Here is a 16,078-nt window from a genome sequence, read left to right as displayed (position 1 = left end):
AACCCTACATTTCGGTTACATGAAAATTTTACAATTTCTTTGCGAAACAACCGAACTCTACAGTTCGGTAACTAACTTCTGAATAACATAGAATCGAAATGTTCTTCGTGTTCTTCAGTTCAGTGAGTTCGGTTAGGAACCTAGGGTAAACAAAAAACACGTTGTAACCGAACTCAACACTGTAACTACCATTTCAAGCCTATTTTGATGATTTCTATTCAATTGAATCGATGAAAAACAAATTAAAATGAATGGGTTTGTCGAGAAATGAAGAAGAAGAATCACGGGTTTTAGATTAGGGGTTTGTCGAGAAATGAAGAAGAAGAATCACGGGTTTGTCGAGAAATGAAGAAGAAGAATCACGATTTTTATTCAGTTTTTTTTTTATTTTTAGATTAGGGTTAATGTCAAGGTTATTATTAGGGTTAATGTTAATTAGGTTAAGGGTAAATTAGTAAACTTGCTAAGTAGGATTATTGTTAGGATATCCCTTATCATTGTAGGGTGGGTGTCCTAATAAGACCATGGTCCCCCAAAAAAAACAATGGTTCCTGAAAAATGGTTCTTTTTCAATAACCAATTTGTGACAGTTTTTATAAACTTTCCGCAACAGGGGTTTTACTTACACCACAAAAAAACTAAAATTGTAACAGAAATAATACAATAACAATTTGTAACTATCACCCAACATCATTTTTTTTATTAATGTCTGATTAATCGGAGATGTTATAAAGTATCTTTTGGTCCATGTTAGCATAGTTAGGCCTTCGCCTTAGATTCCAATGAATCGAAAATATCATTAAGTTCTTGTTGGTTGTCGTGCATTTAGATTTCAAGTATAAATTCTGATTGATCAGAGATGTCTTAAAGTATATTTTGTTATAGATTGATAGATTTTACCCTACATCTTAGATTCCGATGAATCGAAGATATCATTAAGTTCGTATTGGTTGACATGCATTTAGAGTTCACGTATAAATTCCAATTAATCGGATATATCATAAAGTATATTTTGTTATAAATCGTAGATTTTGACCTTCGCCTTAGATTCAAATATATAATGAAGTTCTTGGTTGTTGACATGCATTTAGAGTTCAAAATTAAATTCTGACCAATCGAATATGTCATAAAGTATATTCTATAATAAATTCGTAGATTTTGACCTTCGCTTTAGATTCCAATGAATCAAATATATCTTTAAGTTCGTGTTGGTTAACATGTATTTAGAGTTCAATATTAAATTCCGATTAAACGGAGATGTCATAAATTATATTTTGCTATAAACTCGTAGATTTTGTCCAACACCTTAGATTCTGATTAATCGAAAATATCATTAAGTTCTTGTTGGTTGACATGCATCTAGAGTTGAAGTATAAATTCTGATTAATGGGAGATGTCATAAAGTATCTTTTTTTATCAATTCGTAGATTTTGACCTTCGCCATAGATTCTGATGAATCGAATATATCATCAAGTTCTTGTTGGTTGACATGCATTTAAAACTCAATATTAAATTCTGATTAATCGGAGATGTCATAAAGTATCTTTTGGTCCATGTTAGCATAGTCAAACCCTTCGCCTTAGATTCCAATGATTCGAAGATATCATATGGTTTTTGTTTGTTGACATGCATTTACAGTTAAAGTATACATGCCAACTGATCGGAGATGTCGTAAAGTATATTTTGATATAAATTTATTAGATTTTGACCTTCTCCATAGATTCTTATAAATAGAATATATCATCAAGTTCTTGTTGGTCGACATGCATTTAGAGTTCAAGTGTAAGTTCCGATTAGTCGGACATGTCATAAAGTATATTTTGTTATATATTCGTAGATTTGACCTTGGCCTTAGATTCTGATGAATCGAAGATATAATCAAGTTTGTGTTGGTTGACATGCATTAATGACAAAGTATAATATAATGTTATTATATTGACTATTAATTTATACATTAGTTTGGCCTTTTTGGAAACTTAATTTATTTATTTCTTATGAAACCCTCACAAAGAATTAATACCATATCTTAGATGAGAGAAACTAGGGTAAAGTAATGGAGCTAGAGCTAATTATTCAGTGCTTGTGCCATTCACCTGTATGAATTGTTGGAGTGATTTTGGAGTTAATGGGCTAAATGGGTATTGAATGATTTGAAAATGGGCTCACAACACTCAATGAAAAAACTGAATTTTTATTTCACTCTCAAAACTATAGTTGTACATACAACTTCTTACATAAACTCACTTGGATTCTCACCTTGCCACTAACTTTGGTTTTCACTCAATTACATCTTCCCCATGATGTCCATTTCCCTATTTATAGGATCTCTTAACCAACTCTTCACTACTCTAGTTTGGTCTAGAATATTCATGACTCATTCACTTTACAACTAACTAGAATATTCTAGAGAACTTGGGCTCTAATAGCCATGAAGTCTCTAGATGGGCTAGAGTATTATGGACTAATATACAATAGACTAGTTGGGCCTAGATAATTTTAGACACTTCTAAACTAAAATCAAGTTTACATTCTTAACAGCCGCCCTTAAACTTGATTTGAAGTAACTCCAAGAATTTCTCGTAATTTGACGAAGACCTCGTGCTTTAGAGGTTTTGTGAATATGTCCGCAACTTGGTCTTGAGACTTTGTATATTTCAGTTGTACCTTATTATCCGATATGCACTCTCGGATAAAATGGTACCGTGTGTCGATGTGCTTGCTGCGGTCGTGGAACACTGGATTCTTTGCTAAAGCTATTGCTGACTTGTTGTCCACAAATATTGTAGTCGGTTCTTTCTGCTCCATTTTAAGTTCGTTCATTAAACTCCTTATCCATATCGCGTGACAAACACACGATGCTGCTGCGACGTACTAAGCTTCACAAGTGGAAAGTGTGACGATCGGTTGCTTCTTCGAACTCCAAGTGAAGCCCGTATCTCCGAGGAAAAATACAAAACCAGTAGTACTTTTCCTTTCATCTAAGTCTCCGGCCCAATCACTATCACTATATCCAACGAGTTTGTACTTGTCTGATGACGAGTAAAATAAACCTAAATCAAGCGTATCTTTTAAGTAGCGCAGAATTCTCTTGGCAGTCTTCATATGGGTAACCGTAGGTGCTTCCATTTAGCGACTAATCAGTCCTACTCCGTAGAGAATATCTGGCTTTGTACAAGTTAAGTATCTCAAACTTCCAACAAGGCTCTTGTAAAGAGTCGGATTGACATTCTGGCCTTCATCGATCTTTGATAGCTTGATTCCGCATTCCACGGGAGTGATTGCCGGATTACACTCTTCCATTTTAAATCTCTTAAGGATTTCCTTTGCATATCCTTCTTGAGAGATAAATATTCCATTTTCTTGTTGTTTTACTTCAAGCCCGAGATAGTATGACATAAGACCAATGTCCGTCATCTCAAATTCTCTCGTCATCGTTTTCTTGAACTCCTCGAACATTGTCGGATTATTGCCCGTGAAGATCAAATCATCTACGTACAGGCAGACGAGCAACATATCTCCTTTTTCATTCACCTTCACATAAAGAGCATATTCATGCGGGCACTTACTGAAATTATTTTCTTGGAAATACTTGTCGATTCTGCTGTACCACGCCCTTGGTGCCTGTTTTAGGCCGTATAAAGCCTTTTTCAACTTAAGGACTTTATCTCCATGTCCTATGGCTTCGTACCCAGGTGGTTGCTCGATATATACCACTTCTTCAAGATGCCCATTTAGAAAGGAAGACTTGACGTCCATTTGATGGACTTTCCATTTATTTTGAGCTGCTAGAGAAATAATTAGTCTAATAGTTTCAAGATGGGCGACAGGAGCAAATACCTCGTCATAATCGATACATGCTCTTTGGTTATTACCTTTTACAACCAATCTTGCCTTGTATCTTTCAACCTCCCCTTTAGCGTTTTTCTTGGCTTTGTACACCCATTTCACTCCAATTGCTCTTTCTCTTTTCGGAAGTGTTCCAAGATCCCAGGTGTTATTTTTCTCAATAGCCTGGATTTCTTAATCCATCGCCTTTCTCCATTTCTCCCTTTCGACTGCTTCTTCGAAATTTATTGGTTCACTTTCTGCAAAGAGACAAAAAAAAGATATATTGTCTCCATAGATGTCATTTAAACTCCTCGTCCATAAGGGCCTTTCGCTAGAACTTTCATCTGCTGATAATGGATCATCATGATGTACTGCTGGAGGTGGTGAAGTAGCTAGAGCGACTGGTTCGGGTGGTTGTTCTTCTTCTTCTTCTTCTACAATAGGGAGAAAATTGTAATCCTTATCTTGAACACCGAAATCCCAGAAGCCTTCTTCATCGAACTCCACATCTCGGCTTGTGACGACCTTTATATTGATTGGATCGTACAACTTCTATCCCTTGGATCGAGGGTCATAACCGATAAATATGTACTTGGTGCTCCTGTCATCCAACTGCGTTCTTAGCTAACTCGGCACATGAGCATATGCGATACTCCCGAATACTCGTAAATGTGAGACACCGGGTTTCACTCCGCTCCATGCTTCTAAAGGAGTCATGTTCCACACGCTTTTTGTAGGACAACGGTTTATCAGGTAAATCGCACAATCGACTGCTTCTGCCCAAAACTCCCTGGGAACTTTCTTTGTCTTCAACATACTTCGGGCCATATTGAGAATTGTCCTGTTTCTCCTTTCGGCAACTCCATTTTGTTGAGGTGTATATGGAACCGTAAGAGGCCGACGGATTCCATTGTCTTCACAGTAAGACTCGAACTCCTTTGAAGTAAATTCACCTCCTCTGTCTGATCTCATAGCCACAATTTCGAAGCCGCTTTCTTTCTCCACAAGGGATTTAAATTTCTTGAAATTGGAGAAAACCTCCGATTTTTGTTTCAAGAAATAAACCCATGTTTTTCGACTAAAATCGTCGACAAATATGAGGAAATAGTTATTTCCACCATACGAGCTTGGCTTTATTGGTCCACAAACGTCTGTGTGAACTAACTCCAGTGGCTTTGTGGCTCTCGTCAGTGTTTCCTTAGGAAAACTTTTTCTGAAATGTTTTCCAAGTAAACATCCTTCGCACAATTGATCCGGGTGGTCTATTCTTGGCAAACCTCTAACCATATTTTGTTTGGACAATAAATTTAATCCTCCAAAATTTAGATGTCCATATCTAAGATGCCAGAGCCATGACGAGTCTTTCACACAAGCAGTCACACATCTGCGACGTCATTTTGAATGTTCAGATAGAACATCCTATTTCCCGTCATTGGCACTTTGGCAATTAGTTTTCCTCTCCTATCTCTTATGAAAAGACTAAGGTTTTCCATGTTCATCCTATATCCCTTTTCTAAGAGTTGTCCCAAACTTAATATATTCATTTTTACGTTAGGGACATAATAAACATTAGAAATAAATTGATGGCTTCCATTTTTTAATCGAATCAAAATTTTTCCAAGACCACTCACCGGAGTTTTCGCTCCATTTCTGAACGTCACATTGCCGGAAACTGATTCATCAAGCTCCACGAATTTCTCCTTCGTGCCGCACATATGGTTGCTTGCTCCCGTATCAAGCACCCATGTACAGTTTTCATCATAGTCACCTCCTTTGCATGCCACCAACAAGGTCTGGTCTTCTTGATTTTCTTTACTAGCGTAATTTTCTCTCTCCTCGGCATTATTTGAAGAAGATCGACAGTCCGAAGCATAATGACCAAGCTTATGACAGTTATAGCATTGGACTTGAGATTTGTCATACCTTGGCCTATTATTGTTGCGCCATGAATTATTTCCTCTACCACGACCTCTTGTGGAGCTTGACCTCTGGCCTATATGATCATCGTTATTTTGCTTGCCTCTTTCTCTTCCGCCGTAGTACCCGCGTCTTCTTCCTCTAGCATTACTACTAGAGCTCTCTCCTTTGTCTTTTAAAGTATGCTTAGCTTGTAGAACTTGTTCTACCGCTCCCTATTTATTTCTCTTTATCATTCTTTCTTCATGGGCTTGAAGAGATCCCATGAGCTCATCCACGGTCATGGATTCAACGTCTTTGGACTCCTCGATTGCAACGACGATATAGTCGAATTTAGGAACAAGTGACCGTAGTATTTTTTCGATCACACGACTATCACCCATGACCTCGCCATTTCTTCTTAGTTGATTAACAACAACTAAAACTCTTGAAAAATAATTTGATATTAATTCAGACTCTTTCATGGAGAGAGATTCGAACTCACCTCTTAGAGTTTGCAACCGCACCTTCTTTACTTTGTCCACGCCTTTGAATGAATTTTGCAAAATCTCCCATGCTTGCTTTGCATTAACAACTCTCAATATCTTCTCGAACGACGACTCATCCATTCCTTGATAGATGAGGTAAAGAGCCTTCTTGTCTCTCTTTCTTGAAATGCGCAGCGCATCTTTTTCATTTTGCGGAAGCGCCGCTTCATTTTTCGGTTCGACATAACCTTTCTCTACTATCTCGTAAGCATCTTAACGCCATCATTTGGATGCTCCAATTTTCATAGTTATCTTTAGTGAGTTTAAGGACGAGAAAAGGAAATATTTCACTAGCCATTAGGGTCTTATGGCTCTGATACCACTTTGTTGGAAATGATTTTGGAGTTAATGGGATAAAATGGGTATTGAATGATTTGAAAATGGGCTCACAACACTCAATGAAAAAACTGAATTTTTATTTCACTCTCAAAACTATAGTTGTACATACAACTTCTTACATAAACTCACTTTGATTCTCACCTTGCCACTAACTTTGGTTTTCACTCAATTACATCTTTCCCATGATGTCTATTGCCCTATTTATAGGACCTCTTAACCAACTCTTCACTACTCTAGTTTGGTCTAGAATATTCATGACTCATTCACTTTACAACTAACTAGAATATTCTAGAGAACTTGGGCTCTAATAGCCATGAAGTCTCTAGATGGGCTAGAATATTATTTGACTAATATACAATAGACTAATTGGGCCTAGATAATTCTAGACACTTCTAAACTAAAATCAAGTTTACATTCTTAACATGAATTGTTTCTTGAACAGCTGCAAAGCAATTTCACATCGGAATCGAGAAGTTTAACTTTGTTCTATTTTCTGTTGAGAGAAATGTCCCTAATCATATGCTCAATAAACTTGAGGGAAAAGACACCGCAAGAGGGCCTGCAACATGCGGAAATAAAATATGTATCAAAAATATTATTCAGATCATTTCTCCCACTCACTCAAAATGGAAGTGCAGAAATATATGTATATTAACTAAACAAGGAAGAAATCAAAACAGAGATTTCAATTAAATAGTTACACATCTGTTTGTTCAGGGATATTCATGCAAAAATCACACAACCATTCACCAGAACCCGTCACACCTTGCAAATACTCAAGAAGAAGCTCAATTTCCTTATGTATGATGATACTCTTACGACTACGAGTACGAGCAGGTATCAGGGAATCGTAATTTTAATGGTGAGTGCTACCCACCATTAAAATTCCTATCTGCAAATTTAATCGTAAAATTCCTATCTTCAATTTTAATGGCGAGTGCTACCTAGTGGTTCTTTTTAATATTAAGCACACCATATACTGCAGAAACCTCATCCCAAGGGGAAGACGCAGGCCATCATATGTCGGAGCTTTTCTAAATCTCATTTGATCCATCGATTTAAGATTCCTACTCTCAAGAATTTTCTGTTCCACAACGAGGCCAAGTCATAATGCATTAATACTAACAGCCTCTTCGTTTTAAGTAATTGGATTTGAGGGAATCTAGTTCCTAGGGAATGCACCCAATTCATTGAACCGAACGGTGCAAAGGAACTTTTTGTAATCAAGAATTTAGATTCGTAGGAATCAAATTTCCTCCAAAATAGTAGAATTCCATTGCATTGTCCAATAGTGCAATGTAATTATTCCGATATAAAAACAAAGATAATTGAATTATCTCAACCGAACATGAATTTTTAGGATTTGAATTCCATTCCTTGGAATCCAATTCCAAGAATTGGATTATCCCATAATTAAATTTTTAGGTTTCCAATTCTCCGAACCGAACGGACTATAAAAGTAAAAAACACAACATCGGTATCTATTTCACACAACCATATATAAATGTACGTTTCGAAGTATGTCCAGGTATGATTCTCGCCGCGAAAGAACTTAGACTTCCGCAACAGGAACAATGTTTTTTAATAATCTGCACGAGGACCCTAAATAGATCACCCATCCCAGAAATTTTTATCATTATTCAATTCCACCTTCAATATCAAAATGATGCGATTTACTTACCTCATCACCTAGCCACCCAGATGGCTCAAGTAGTCTACATAATGTTGCACAGTTCACTAGTGACCTACCATTATCATCATAGTATTCCCCATGTATTTTACTGTGACATAAATACACAGATAAAAAGGCATCAGTACATGTAAAAGAAGAAACAAAAACACCATGGGGACTAACCTTTGGTCTAAGAAACTGACTAGATCATTTATGTTGTCTATGTTTTGCCAGTCAGGTATCTGAGTTTTAAAATTCTTCCTGATAACAGACTCCTTGGGCTGAACCTTTTTTTGAGGCTTCTTCTGGTTATGGCGTCCCTCAAGTGTACATGGAGGCTTTTTAAATATGGGAGGGATTATTTCTCTCTTAACCTTGGTCTGTTTATGACTTTTTTGTACGTCATCATCACCAGTGGAGTAGCTGGATGCTTCAGATTCGAGATGCATTCTCTTTTTTCCTCTTGGGTTATTTGAACTGTTAATTGCCTACATATCCAACACAATGAAAATGATTTTTAATAACCAGTTAACAAAGAAAGATTGCAGCAATTCTTGAAGTTAATAAAGAGTAGGACAGAATCACACTACATACATCTTTAACGGACTTGTATAAAAAAAGACTAGTTACAAGAGGTATACTCACATCATTGGAGGCAACTTCATTAGTTGTCTATATTCTACCGCGCATTTCAAACATTCTTCTACAACAATACCACTACAGTGTATATATATAGTATAGAAGATGACTCAACGATGAATTGCGTTCATTTCTTTCTTTGTATTTTTGGAAGAAGATTACAACGGATATAGTAATTTACAGGAAGGAGTAAGAACTTGGGCTCCAAACATTTCAGACTTCGGTAATTTGTGAATACCAGTAAATTTTTCATTATGCCAAGGAAAGAAAAGTGAGTAAATATTAGAATGATTTTTTTATTTTTTTTTTGGTCGACACTCGAAGTAATTTTTAGATTGATAAGCAACGAGAAAAACGGCCTACAAACCAGGATAAACAAACAGACAGACAACAGTGCTTTTTAGAAGACACAACTCTTGACATTACCGATAATGACATCGCAGTTGTTCACCAAAACCCATCTTCGATTGGGTTATAACATAATTCGCAAAGTTAGTATGGCTCGTGGCAATGCCAAATTCATAGAAACCCGTAAAATTACATTATCGAATCTATGAGAAGGTGCTATCATTTGTCAATCAACCTGATCTTACATCAATAGTTAGTATTGGACTAATTATTGATGTAAGATATCTCCGGGGTTAAGACTTCAAGTATGCCTATTCTGTGTGAATTGACTGTTGAATTTCACTTGAAGATTTTTAAAGGGGTGTTGGGAAGTACCAAATGATTGAACAAGACTGATCTGAACTCATAATCAATGTCGAAGATGTAGGTAATGTAAACTTTCAGGCCTCTTGCATACCAAAAGTTTGAATGACATTAGGTTTGGGATTCTTGACCATGGCATACTTAAGTAAAAAGGTGATTTAGTGTTTGAAGATTCTCACACTGCATATGCATAAGGAATCGACTGTATGAAGATGGCTAGAGCTGGCAAACAAAGCAACTTTTACGGAATAAAGAGTAGGACAGAATCACACTACATACATCTTTTACGGACTTGTATAAAAAAAAAAAACTAGTTACAAGAGGTGTATTCACATCATTGGAGGCAACATCAGCACCATGTTGTTTTGTTCCTTCTTGATCGTTTTCCCTTCCTACATCAAAATCATCAAATATCAACTACCTGCACCTTGATGGAGTATGAAATTCCACAACTTCTTTACCAAAATTTTGCGTCTGCGCAATGGTTACGACTCACACTATGCTGATGAGGGCTCTCATCATGGTAATCACCCTCGAATGGATGCCCTTATCATTTTTTTTCTTTAAGCAGGCAAAATCATTCTCCAATAAGGTAATCTTCGCCATCATTGTTTTCTGCAATTCAATCAGATCATTGAACTTATCCATCAATTTTTTTGAGACATCAACTGCATCTCTTTGCGACTGAAAGATGTCATCCAAAAGTTTGACTACCCCCTGCAAACAATTGGCATCAAATCGAGCCTCAGAAGGTGCATCATTTTTACTGCTATCGTTGGGATTCGTCTCAGGAACCCGGTCATCCACATCTGCAGTGGGAAAGCATGTAACACCAGGTTGCTTCTGTGGTGAAGTAGATTTTGTCTCCAAATCCTCTTTGGCCTGTTTTTTCCACAAATTTATCTTCCGCTGCATCCAATACAACATCATTGAGGGGACTTACACCTTCCTCGAGCATTTATTCCAAAGAATCATATGTATGCCACGTAATGTTTTCACAAATAGCCTAGAATTCATTGCATCAGTTGCATAAGCAAAAATTATTATTTTTTTAAATATCAGTACTAATTTTCAAGCAGATACATTTTCTGGGACTTACTAGTACCAAATTCAACGTTTTAACGATGCTTTGGTGGTGGACAAGCTCTTTGCATAACGCAGTAAGGATATGTGGCTGCCACCCTATTCCCTATACTATCTTTTCTTTCTCCAAACTTCTGAAGCAGTCCCTGGAAAATTTCAGAGGCCCAAACCTACAAAGCAAACAACTTAGATTATTATATTAGACACATAATGCTTTATTATATCAAGAAAATACATCTTACCACCAGCACTTGCAGCAACCTTTGAGACTTAATAGTCGGTAGACCTTCCTTCTTGTAATTGTTCATTTGATAGGCTAACGCATACCTAGTTTTCGCATTGGTCCTGTCGTACACTAATTCCCAAGGAGTACTTATTAAACTCTGTAAGGCTGTCGACAAGGTGGCAGAACTTATCCTCGACATTACGATCATCTGCGTGCCCCAAAAGGAAGAAGTGGACAAAATACAATAAATCCACTATGACCCTTTCTTCACTAGAGAAATCAACGTTTTTCTCGCCTACTATGCATTTGTATTTACTTTCAACCTCTTTGCCAAGAAAAGCCCTCAGATGAGAACCTTTTATGCTGTCAATGGTGGAAAAGTACCTTGTTTGAGGATAGATGGTCATGATGGATAGATAAAGGCTTGATCTGGCTTCCTAAAACTAAGACCAGAAATCAAAGTAAAATCAAGCTTTCCAAAGCAGATATCTTTGTCAAAAGGGTTGTCGCAAATCTTTTAGAGCCTGATTTCTTGTCAGAAACCTTCCCAAAGCCAAATTCTTCGTCACAAACCCTGAACCATGTTTCTACGACTTGTTCTTCAGGATTTTCTTCTGGATCATCAGGGTAGGCAACCTCCCTAGACAATAAGTAATAAATCAACGCCCCAGACCATGACTGTTTTTCCGGCATGTCAAGAAGATGCCCAATTACAGTTGTTCAGAACACGGCTCGTTATCATGGTCTGCCAAATTTTCACGTAGTTCTTTTACAGACACCAAGCTGGAGTAATTCGTAATCTTGCCGTAGCCATCCCTGTATTTCTGGGGGTGGATATACGTCATTACACTCATTACTATATGAGCATAAAACTAGATACCATAGCCCTAATCAAATAGAACTTCCATAATAGCATTTCCAATTGGCACCTGCTTACCTTTTCTTCACCACCGGCATTGAATCTTTATGATTTCTTGGAATCTCTGTAGCATTACTCAGAACTTGGCACCTTTGACAATAGTTTTGGGTTAGTAATGGTCTGAAGAATAGTAGTTCTAGTTATAAAACAACATACAAATGCTAGAAATACAATTAACATTCATAATACAAATGCAATTTACGGTCTGATCGATACACATTTATGGATAAATGCAACATGACAAAAAACATATGAAAAAAACACACCCAAAATCATTTCAAATTCAAATAAAGGATTCCCAGTCAGTGCACGCATCAGATTACTCAAGTGTTACTGCATGTGCAACGCATGAACAGAGAACGCTGAACATAAAACCCCCGGATCATGATTCTCCGGCTAACTGTCTATGTGAGCTAATTAGTTATCAATACAAAAACTGAGAAATAAGATTCTAACAAAATCGGAAGTACAGGCATATCACACATGATCACCAAGTGAATTCCCAAGTGAAAGAATATTTACTAAAACCTTAACTAAATCAAAAAAAGAAAATGGCAGCGATGTCACAACTTATTAAAAACCCTCTTAAAGGCAAAATAATAACCCTGTTCCAATGTAGTATTAGACAGGAAAAAAACCATGTCGAAATACCAAAACACATTGCTACCAGTTCAATAGAATGTAGAAGAACTTTTGACAGTGCAAGATTTGAATCGTAAATGTATTAATGCAATTTCCGCCTAATAGTGGAGTTCCAAATACAGGGTTCATTGGGACATTTTCTCAAACAGTTAGCAAACCCAGTTTACAAACACCAACAAAAATGATGGTAAATCCATCTTCGTAGCTCTGCTCAATAAACCCTATTTTTCAAACACGACAAAATATTTTTAAACCTTAGTTTTAAAATACAAAGAAAGAAATCATCAAACCCTAGTTATAAAACCATACAAAATTAGTAATTAAACCCTGGTTTTGAAATGCTAGGAATTAAAGAATTGTACCTAAAATTGGGTTAACAGCAGTGAGAGATAAGTTACTAGAGATTTTTGATCTCCTTGTTACTCATCCGCTTAATCGAAAGAAATCATCAAACCCTTGTTATAATCCAGAACGAAATTATTAATTAAACCCAAGTTTTGAAATACCAAGTATTAACGAATTGTACTTAAAATTGGGTTAACAACAGTTAGACTGTAATATACCCCACATAACTATGTGTAAAAAGTCACGACGTTAATGGTATGTTAGTAAATAATTACTAACATTGGAATTTTCTTATGAAATGATGCATAATCAATTGTCGATAAGTGGAGTGGTCCTTCCATATTATATTTAATGTTTATTAATAAGTGGAATGGTCCTTTACGTGCCCCTCATATGTAGGGCATTATTTGTGGCCTCTAATACGTGGACCAATATTGTGTGGATTACCGTTGAGCCTATTTTTACACAGACCATACTCTGATACCAAAATCAATTGGCAATGAGTGGAATGGCTTTCCATATTTTTTTTAAGTGTTTATACGCCCCCTCACATGTAGGGCACTCTCTGTGGGCTTTTAACACGTGGATCGAGTTGTATGTATGAGTAACCGTTGGACCTATTCACATACCAACCTAGCTCTGATACGAAATCAAATCCGGGGGCTTCCAATTCAAAACCAATTGACAATAAACGGAATCAAACTTCTATATTATATTTAATATTTAGTAATGGGATATTAGTAATGTGGGATAGGACTATTATTCTCAATGAGGCTGGTAGTTCTGCGGTCCATAAGAAATTTGCTTTGGAAGTTTTGCCTGTCGGGTATTAATGATTGCCATTAAGACCCACTTTGATCTTGTTGTTGGTAAACGAGGATTTTTATGCTGATATATATGGTTTGTCAGTAAGACCGGCGCTGATCTCAACTAGCTAGCACTAGCAGCAGTTTCTTATGAATCAATCGACTTCTTTTTCTACCGGTATTTGGTCGTTTAGTTATTAATGTATTGGTTGTGGCCGTGAAATTTAAATACTTGTGGCTGTAATTGTAACCTGTAATATGCTAAAGCAATTAGATGTGTATTTGTTTAAGTTCTTTTTAGATACATACCTTAAGACCGAGTTAGAATTCCTGACTAGTGCAATGGAGATTCGTCTCTCCTCTTCTAGTGAGCCGGAGAGAGGAGGAGCTTGATTTTCATTTTGTTCCGTACCAAGAGCGAAGTAAAATCGGTACTTTGAAAAAACAAAAAAAGTTTATCACGTGAATATGATACACAGGTGGCCCACCATCTCTCTTAATGCGACAAACAACTAGAATTCTCTGGACTTAACTTTGGTTTAGATAAGTCTTATTTCTTAATCTATAAAGATCAGTTTCCATTCCCTAATTGACATGTGTAGGCCATCGTGGCTAATTCACAACCCTTTTAACATTCTATGTTCAGGCTATAAATAGCCGAGAGAAGACTTGCAACGATGGCTTGGGAAGAAATAATGATAATTTCATTCTCTCATTTTATCAGTGTATGAATCCTTTAATTCTAGACTACTAGTACTTCTCTATATAAGGAGTGAACATTAGCAATTGTACATTATAAACAGAGAACAAATTACAAAACGTTATCAGCACGAATCGCTCCCGACACTCAACGTCCAAATTACTATTGTTCGAACGACAAAAAATATAGGGAGTATAGGTAGTTGTTGTTTCTTTGAATACTTTTCTTAGATGGCAAATCTAACGAATATCGAATTCGCAGGTCTCGATATCTCAGGAAATAAATATATTTTTTGAGCACTTGATGCCGAGCTTCATTTGGAAGTTAAAGGTCTCGGGCATATACTATTACGGAAGGAAACAACGCGTCCAACCAGGACCGCGTTACGGCTCTAATTTTCCTTCGCCATCATCTCCACGATGATTTGAAAAAGGAATATTTGACAGTTAAAGATCCATTTACTTCGTGGAACTGTCTGAAAAAACGGTTTGACCACCTGAAGTTGGTCATACTTCCAAAAGCTCAGAATGATTGGTTGAACTTGCGGCTGCAAGATTTTCGATCAGTGGCAGCCTATAACTCTGCTTTGTTTAACATCACCCTGACACTAAAATTGTGCGGTGAAGATGTCACTGACGAACAAATGTTAGAAAAAACATTTACAACCTTTCATGCCTCGAATGTGCTCCTGCAGCAGCAATATCGAGAGCGTAAATTTACGGAATATTCTGAGCTAATTTCTTGTTTGTTGATTGCAGAGCAGAATAATGATCTTTTGTTAAGAAACCTTGAAGCCCGCCCCGTTGGTTCCACAGCGGTGACTGAAGTACACGCAACTACGTCCTTTGGACGGGGAAATAATCATGGTAACAAAGGCAAACGTGGATATGGTAAAGGAAACCAACGTGGGGGCCACAAAAATGAACGGGTAAAGGGTACCCGTTACCAGCTATACCAACGACCGCTGAAAATTGCGGAACCAAAAGAACCGAAGCAAGAAAAAGGAAAGGGTTCTTCTAGTCAACCTCCTCAGAAAAATATTTGCTATCGGTGTGGCTTAACTAATCACTGGCAGCGTATCTTTCGTACGCCGGAACATTTTTTAAAGCTCTATCAGGCGTCCCTGAAGCGACCTGCCGAAAACATAGAGATAAATTTAATAGAAGCCAGTGCCCCTAGTACCAGTAATACCCACTTGGATGTGTCTGATTATCTCGTCGGCCCTGAAGGTGGCGAGCCTAGTCAGTTTTCCTTTGATGAGTTGTAGAACTGTTTCTTCCTTGTGTCCTGTAGTATATTTTCATTTGTTTTCTGTATGTTTTGCTTTTGTTGTATTTTTTTGGTTGGGCGTGTTTAATGTATTCCACATTCTTTTGGTGTATAATATAAGTGGATTTTTTTGGTAATACTTTTGTTAATTTTCTCGTCTATTTTTATTGAAGGATATGGATTCCAGAAGTAATCTATCTGAAATGGACGATATGGATGTTTGTTTGGTTGACAGTGGAACAACAAACACAATTTTTAGGGGTAATGTGAATACCATTTCGGGTTCAAGTAGTCTGATAGACGGCTCTTGAAGAGCGTGTATCATTCTACCAGGTGGTATAAAATTAATTATTGAGGATGCCTTATATTCTACCAGATCCCAGAGTAATCTGTTGCGTTTTAAAGATATTCGGCGTAATGGTTACCACCTTGAAACAACAGATGAGCATAATATA

At 36.9% G+C, this 16,078-nt stretch overlaps 1 protein-coding gene across 1 annotated transcript; it reads left to right on the top strand.

The window, feature by feature from the left end:
• Positions 1-13,591: 13,591 nt before the first annotated feature.
• LOC113337224 lies at positions 13,592-15,621 on the top strand. Its single transcript, XM_026582923.1, has 2 exons — positions 13,592-13,674; positions 14,685-15,621. The coding sequence occupies exons 1-2, from the start codon at positions 13,592-13,594 to the stop codon at positions 15,619-15,621; spliced, it is 1,020 nt and encodes a 339-aa protein (XP_026438708.1).
• The last annotated feature ends 457 nt before the right edge of the window (positions 15,622-16,078 follow it).

The sequence above is a fragment of the Papaver somniferum genome, unplaced genomic scaffold (genome assembly GCF_003573695.1).
Source record: "Papaver somniferum cultivar HN1 unplaced genomic scaffold, ASM357369v1 unplaced-scaffold_158, whole genome shotgun sequence".
NCBI classification, from domain to species: Eukaryota; Viridiplantae; Streptophyta; class Magnoliopsida; order Ranunculales; family Papaveraceae; genus Papaver; species Papaver somniferum.
This window is presented reverse-complemented; position numbering and strand designations above follow the sequence as displayed.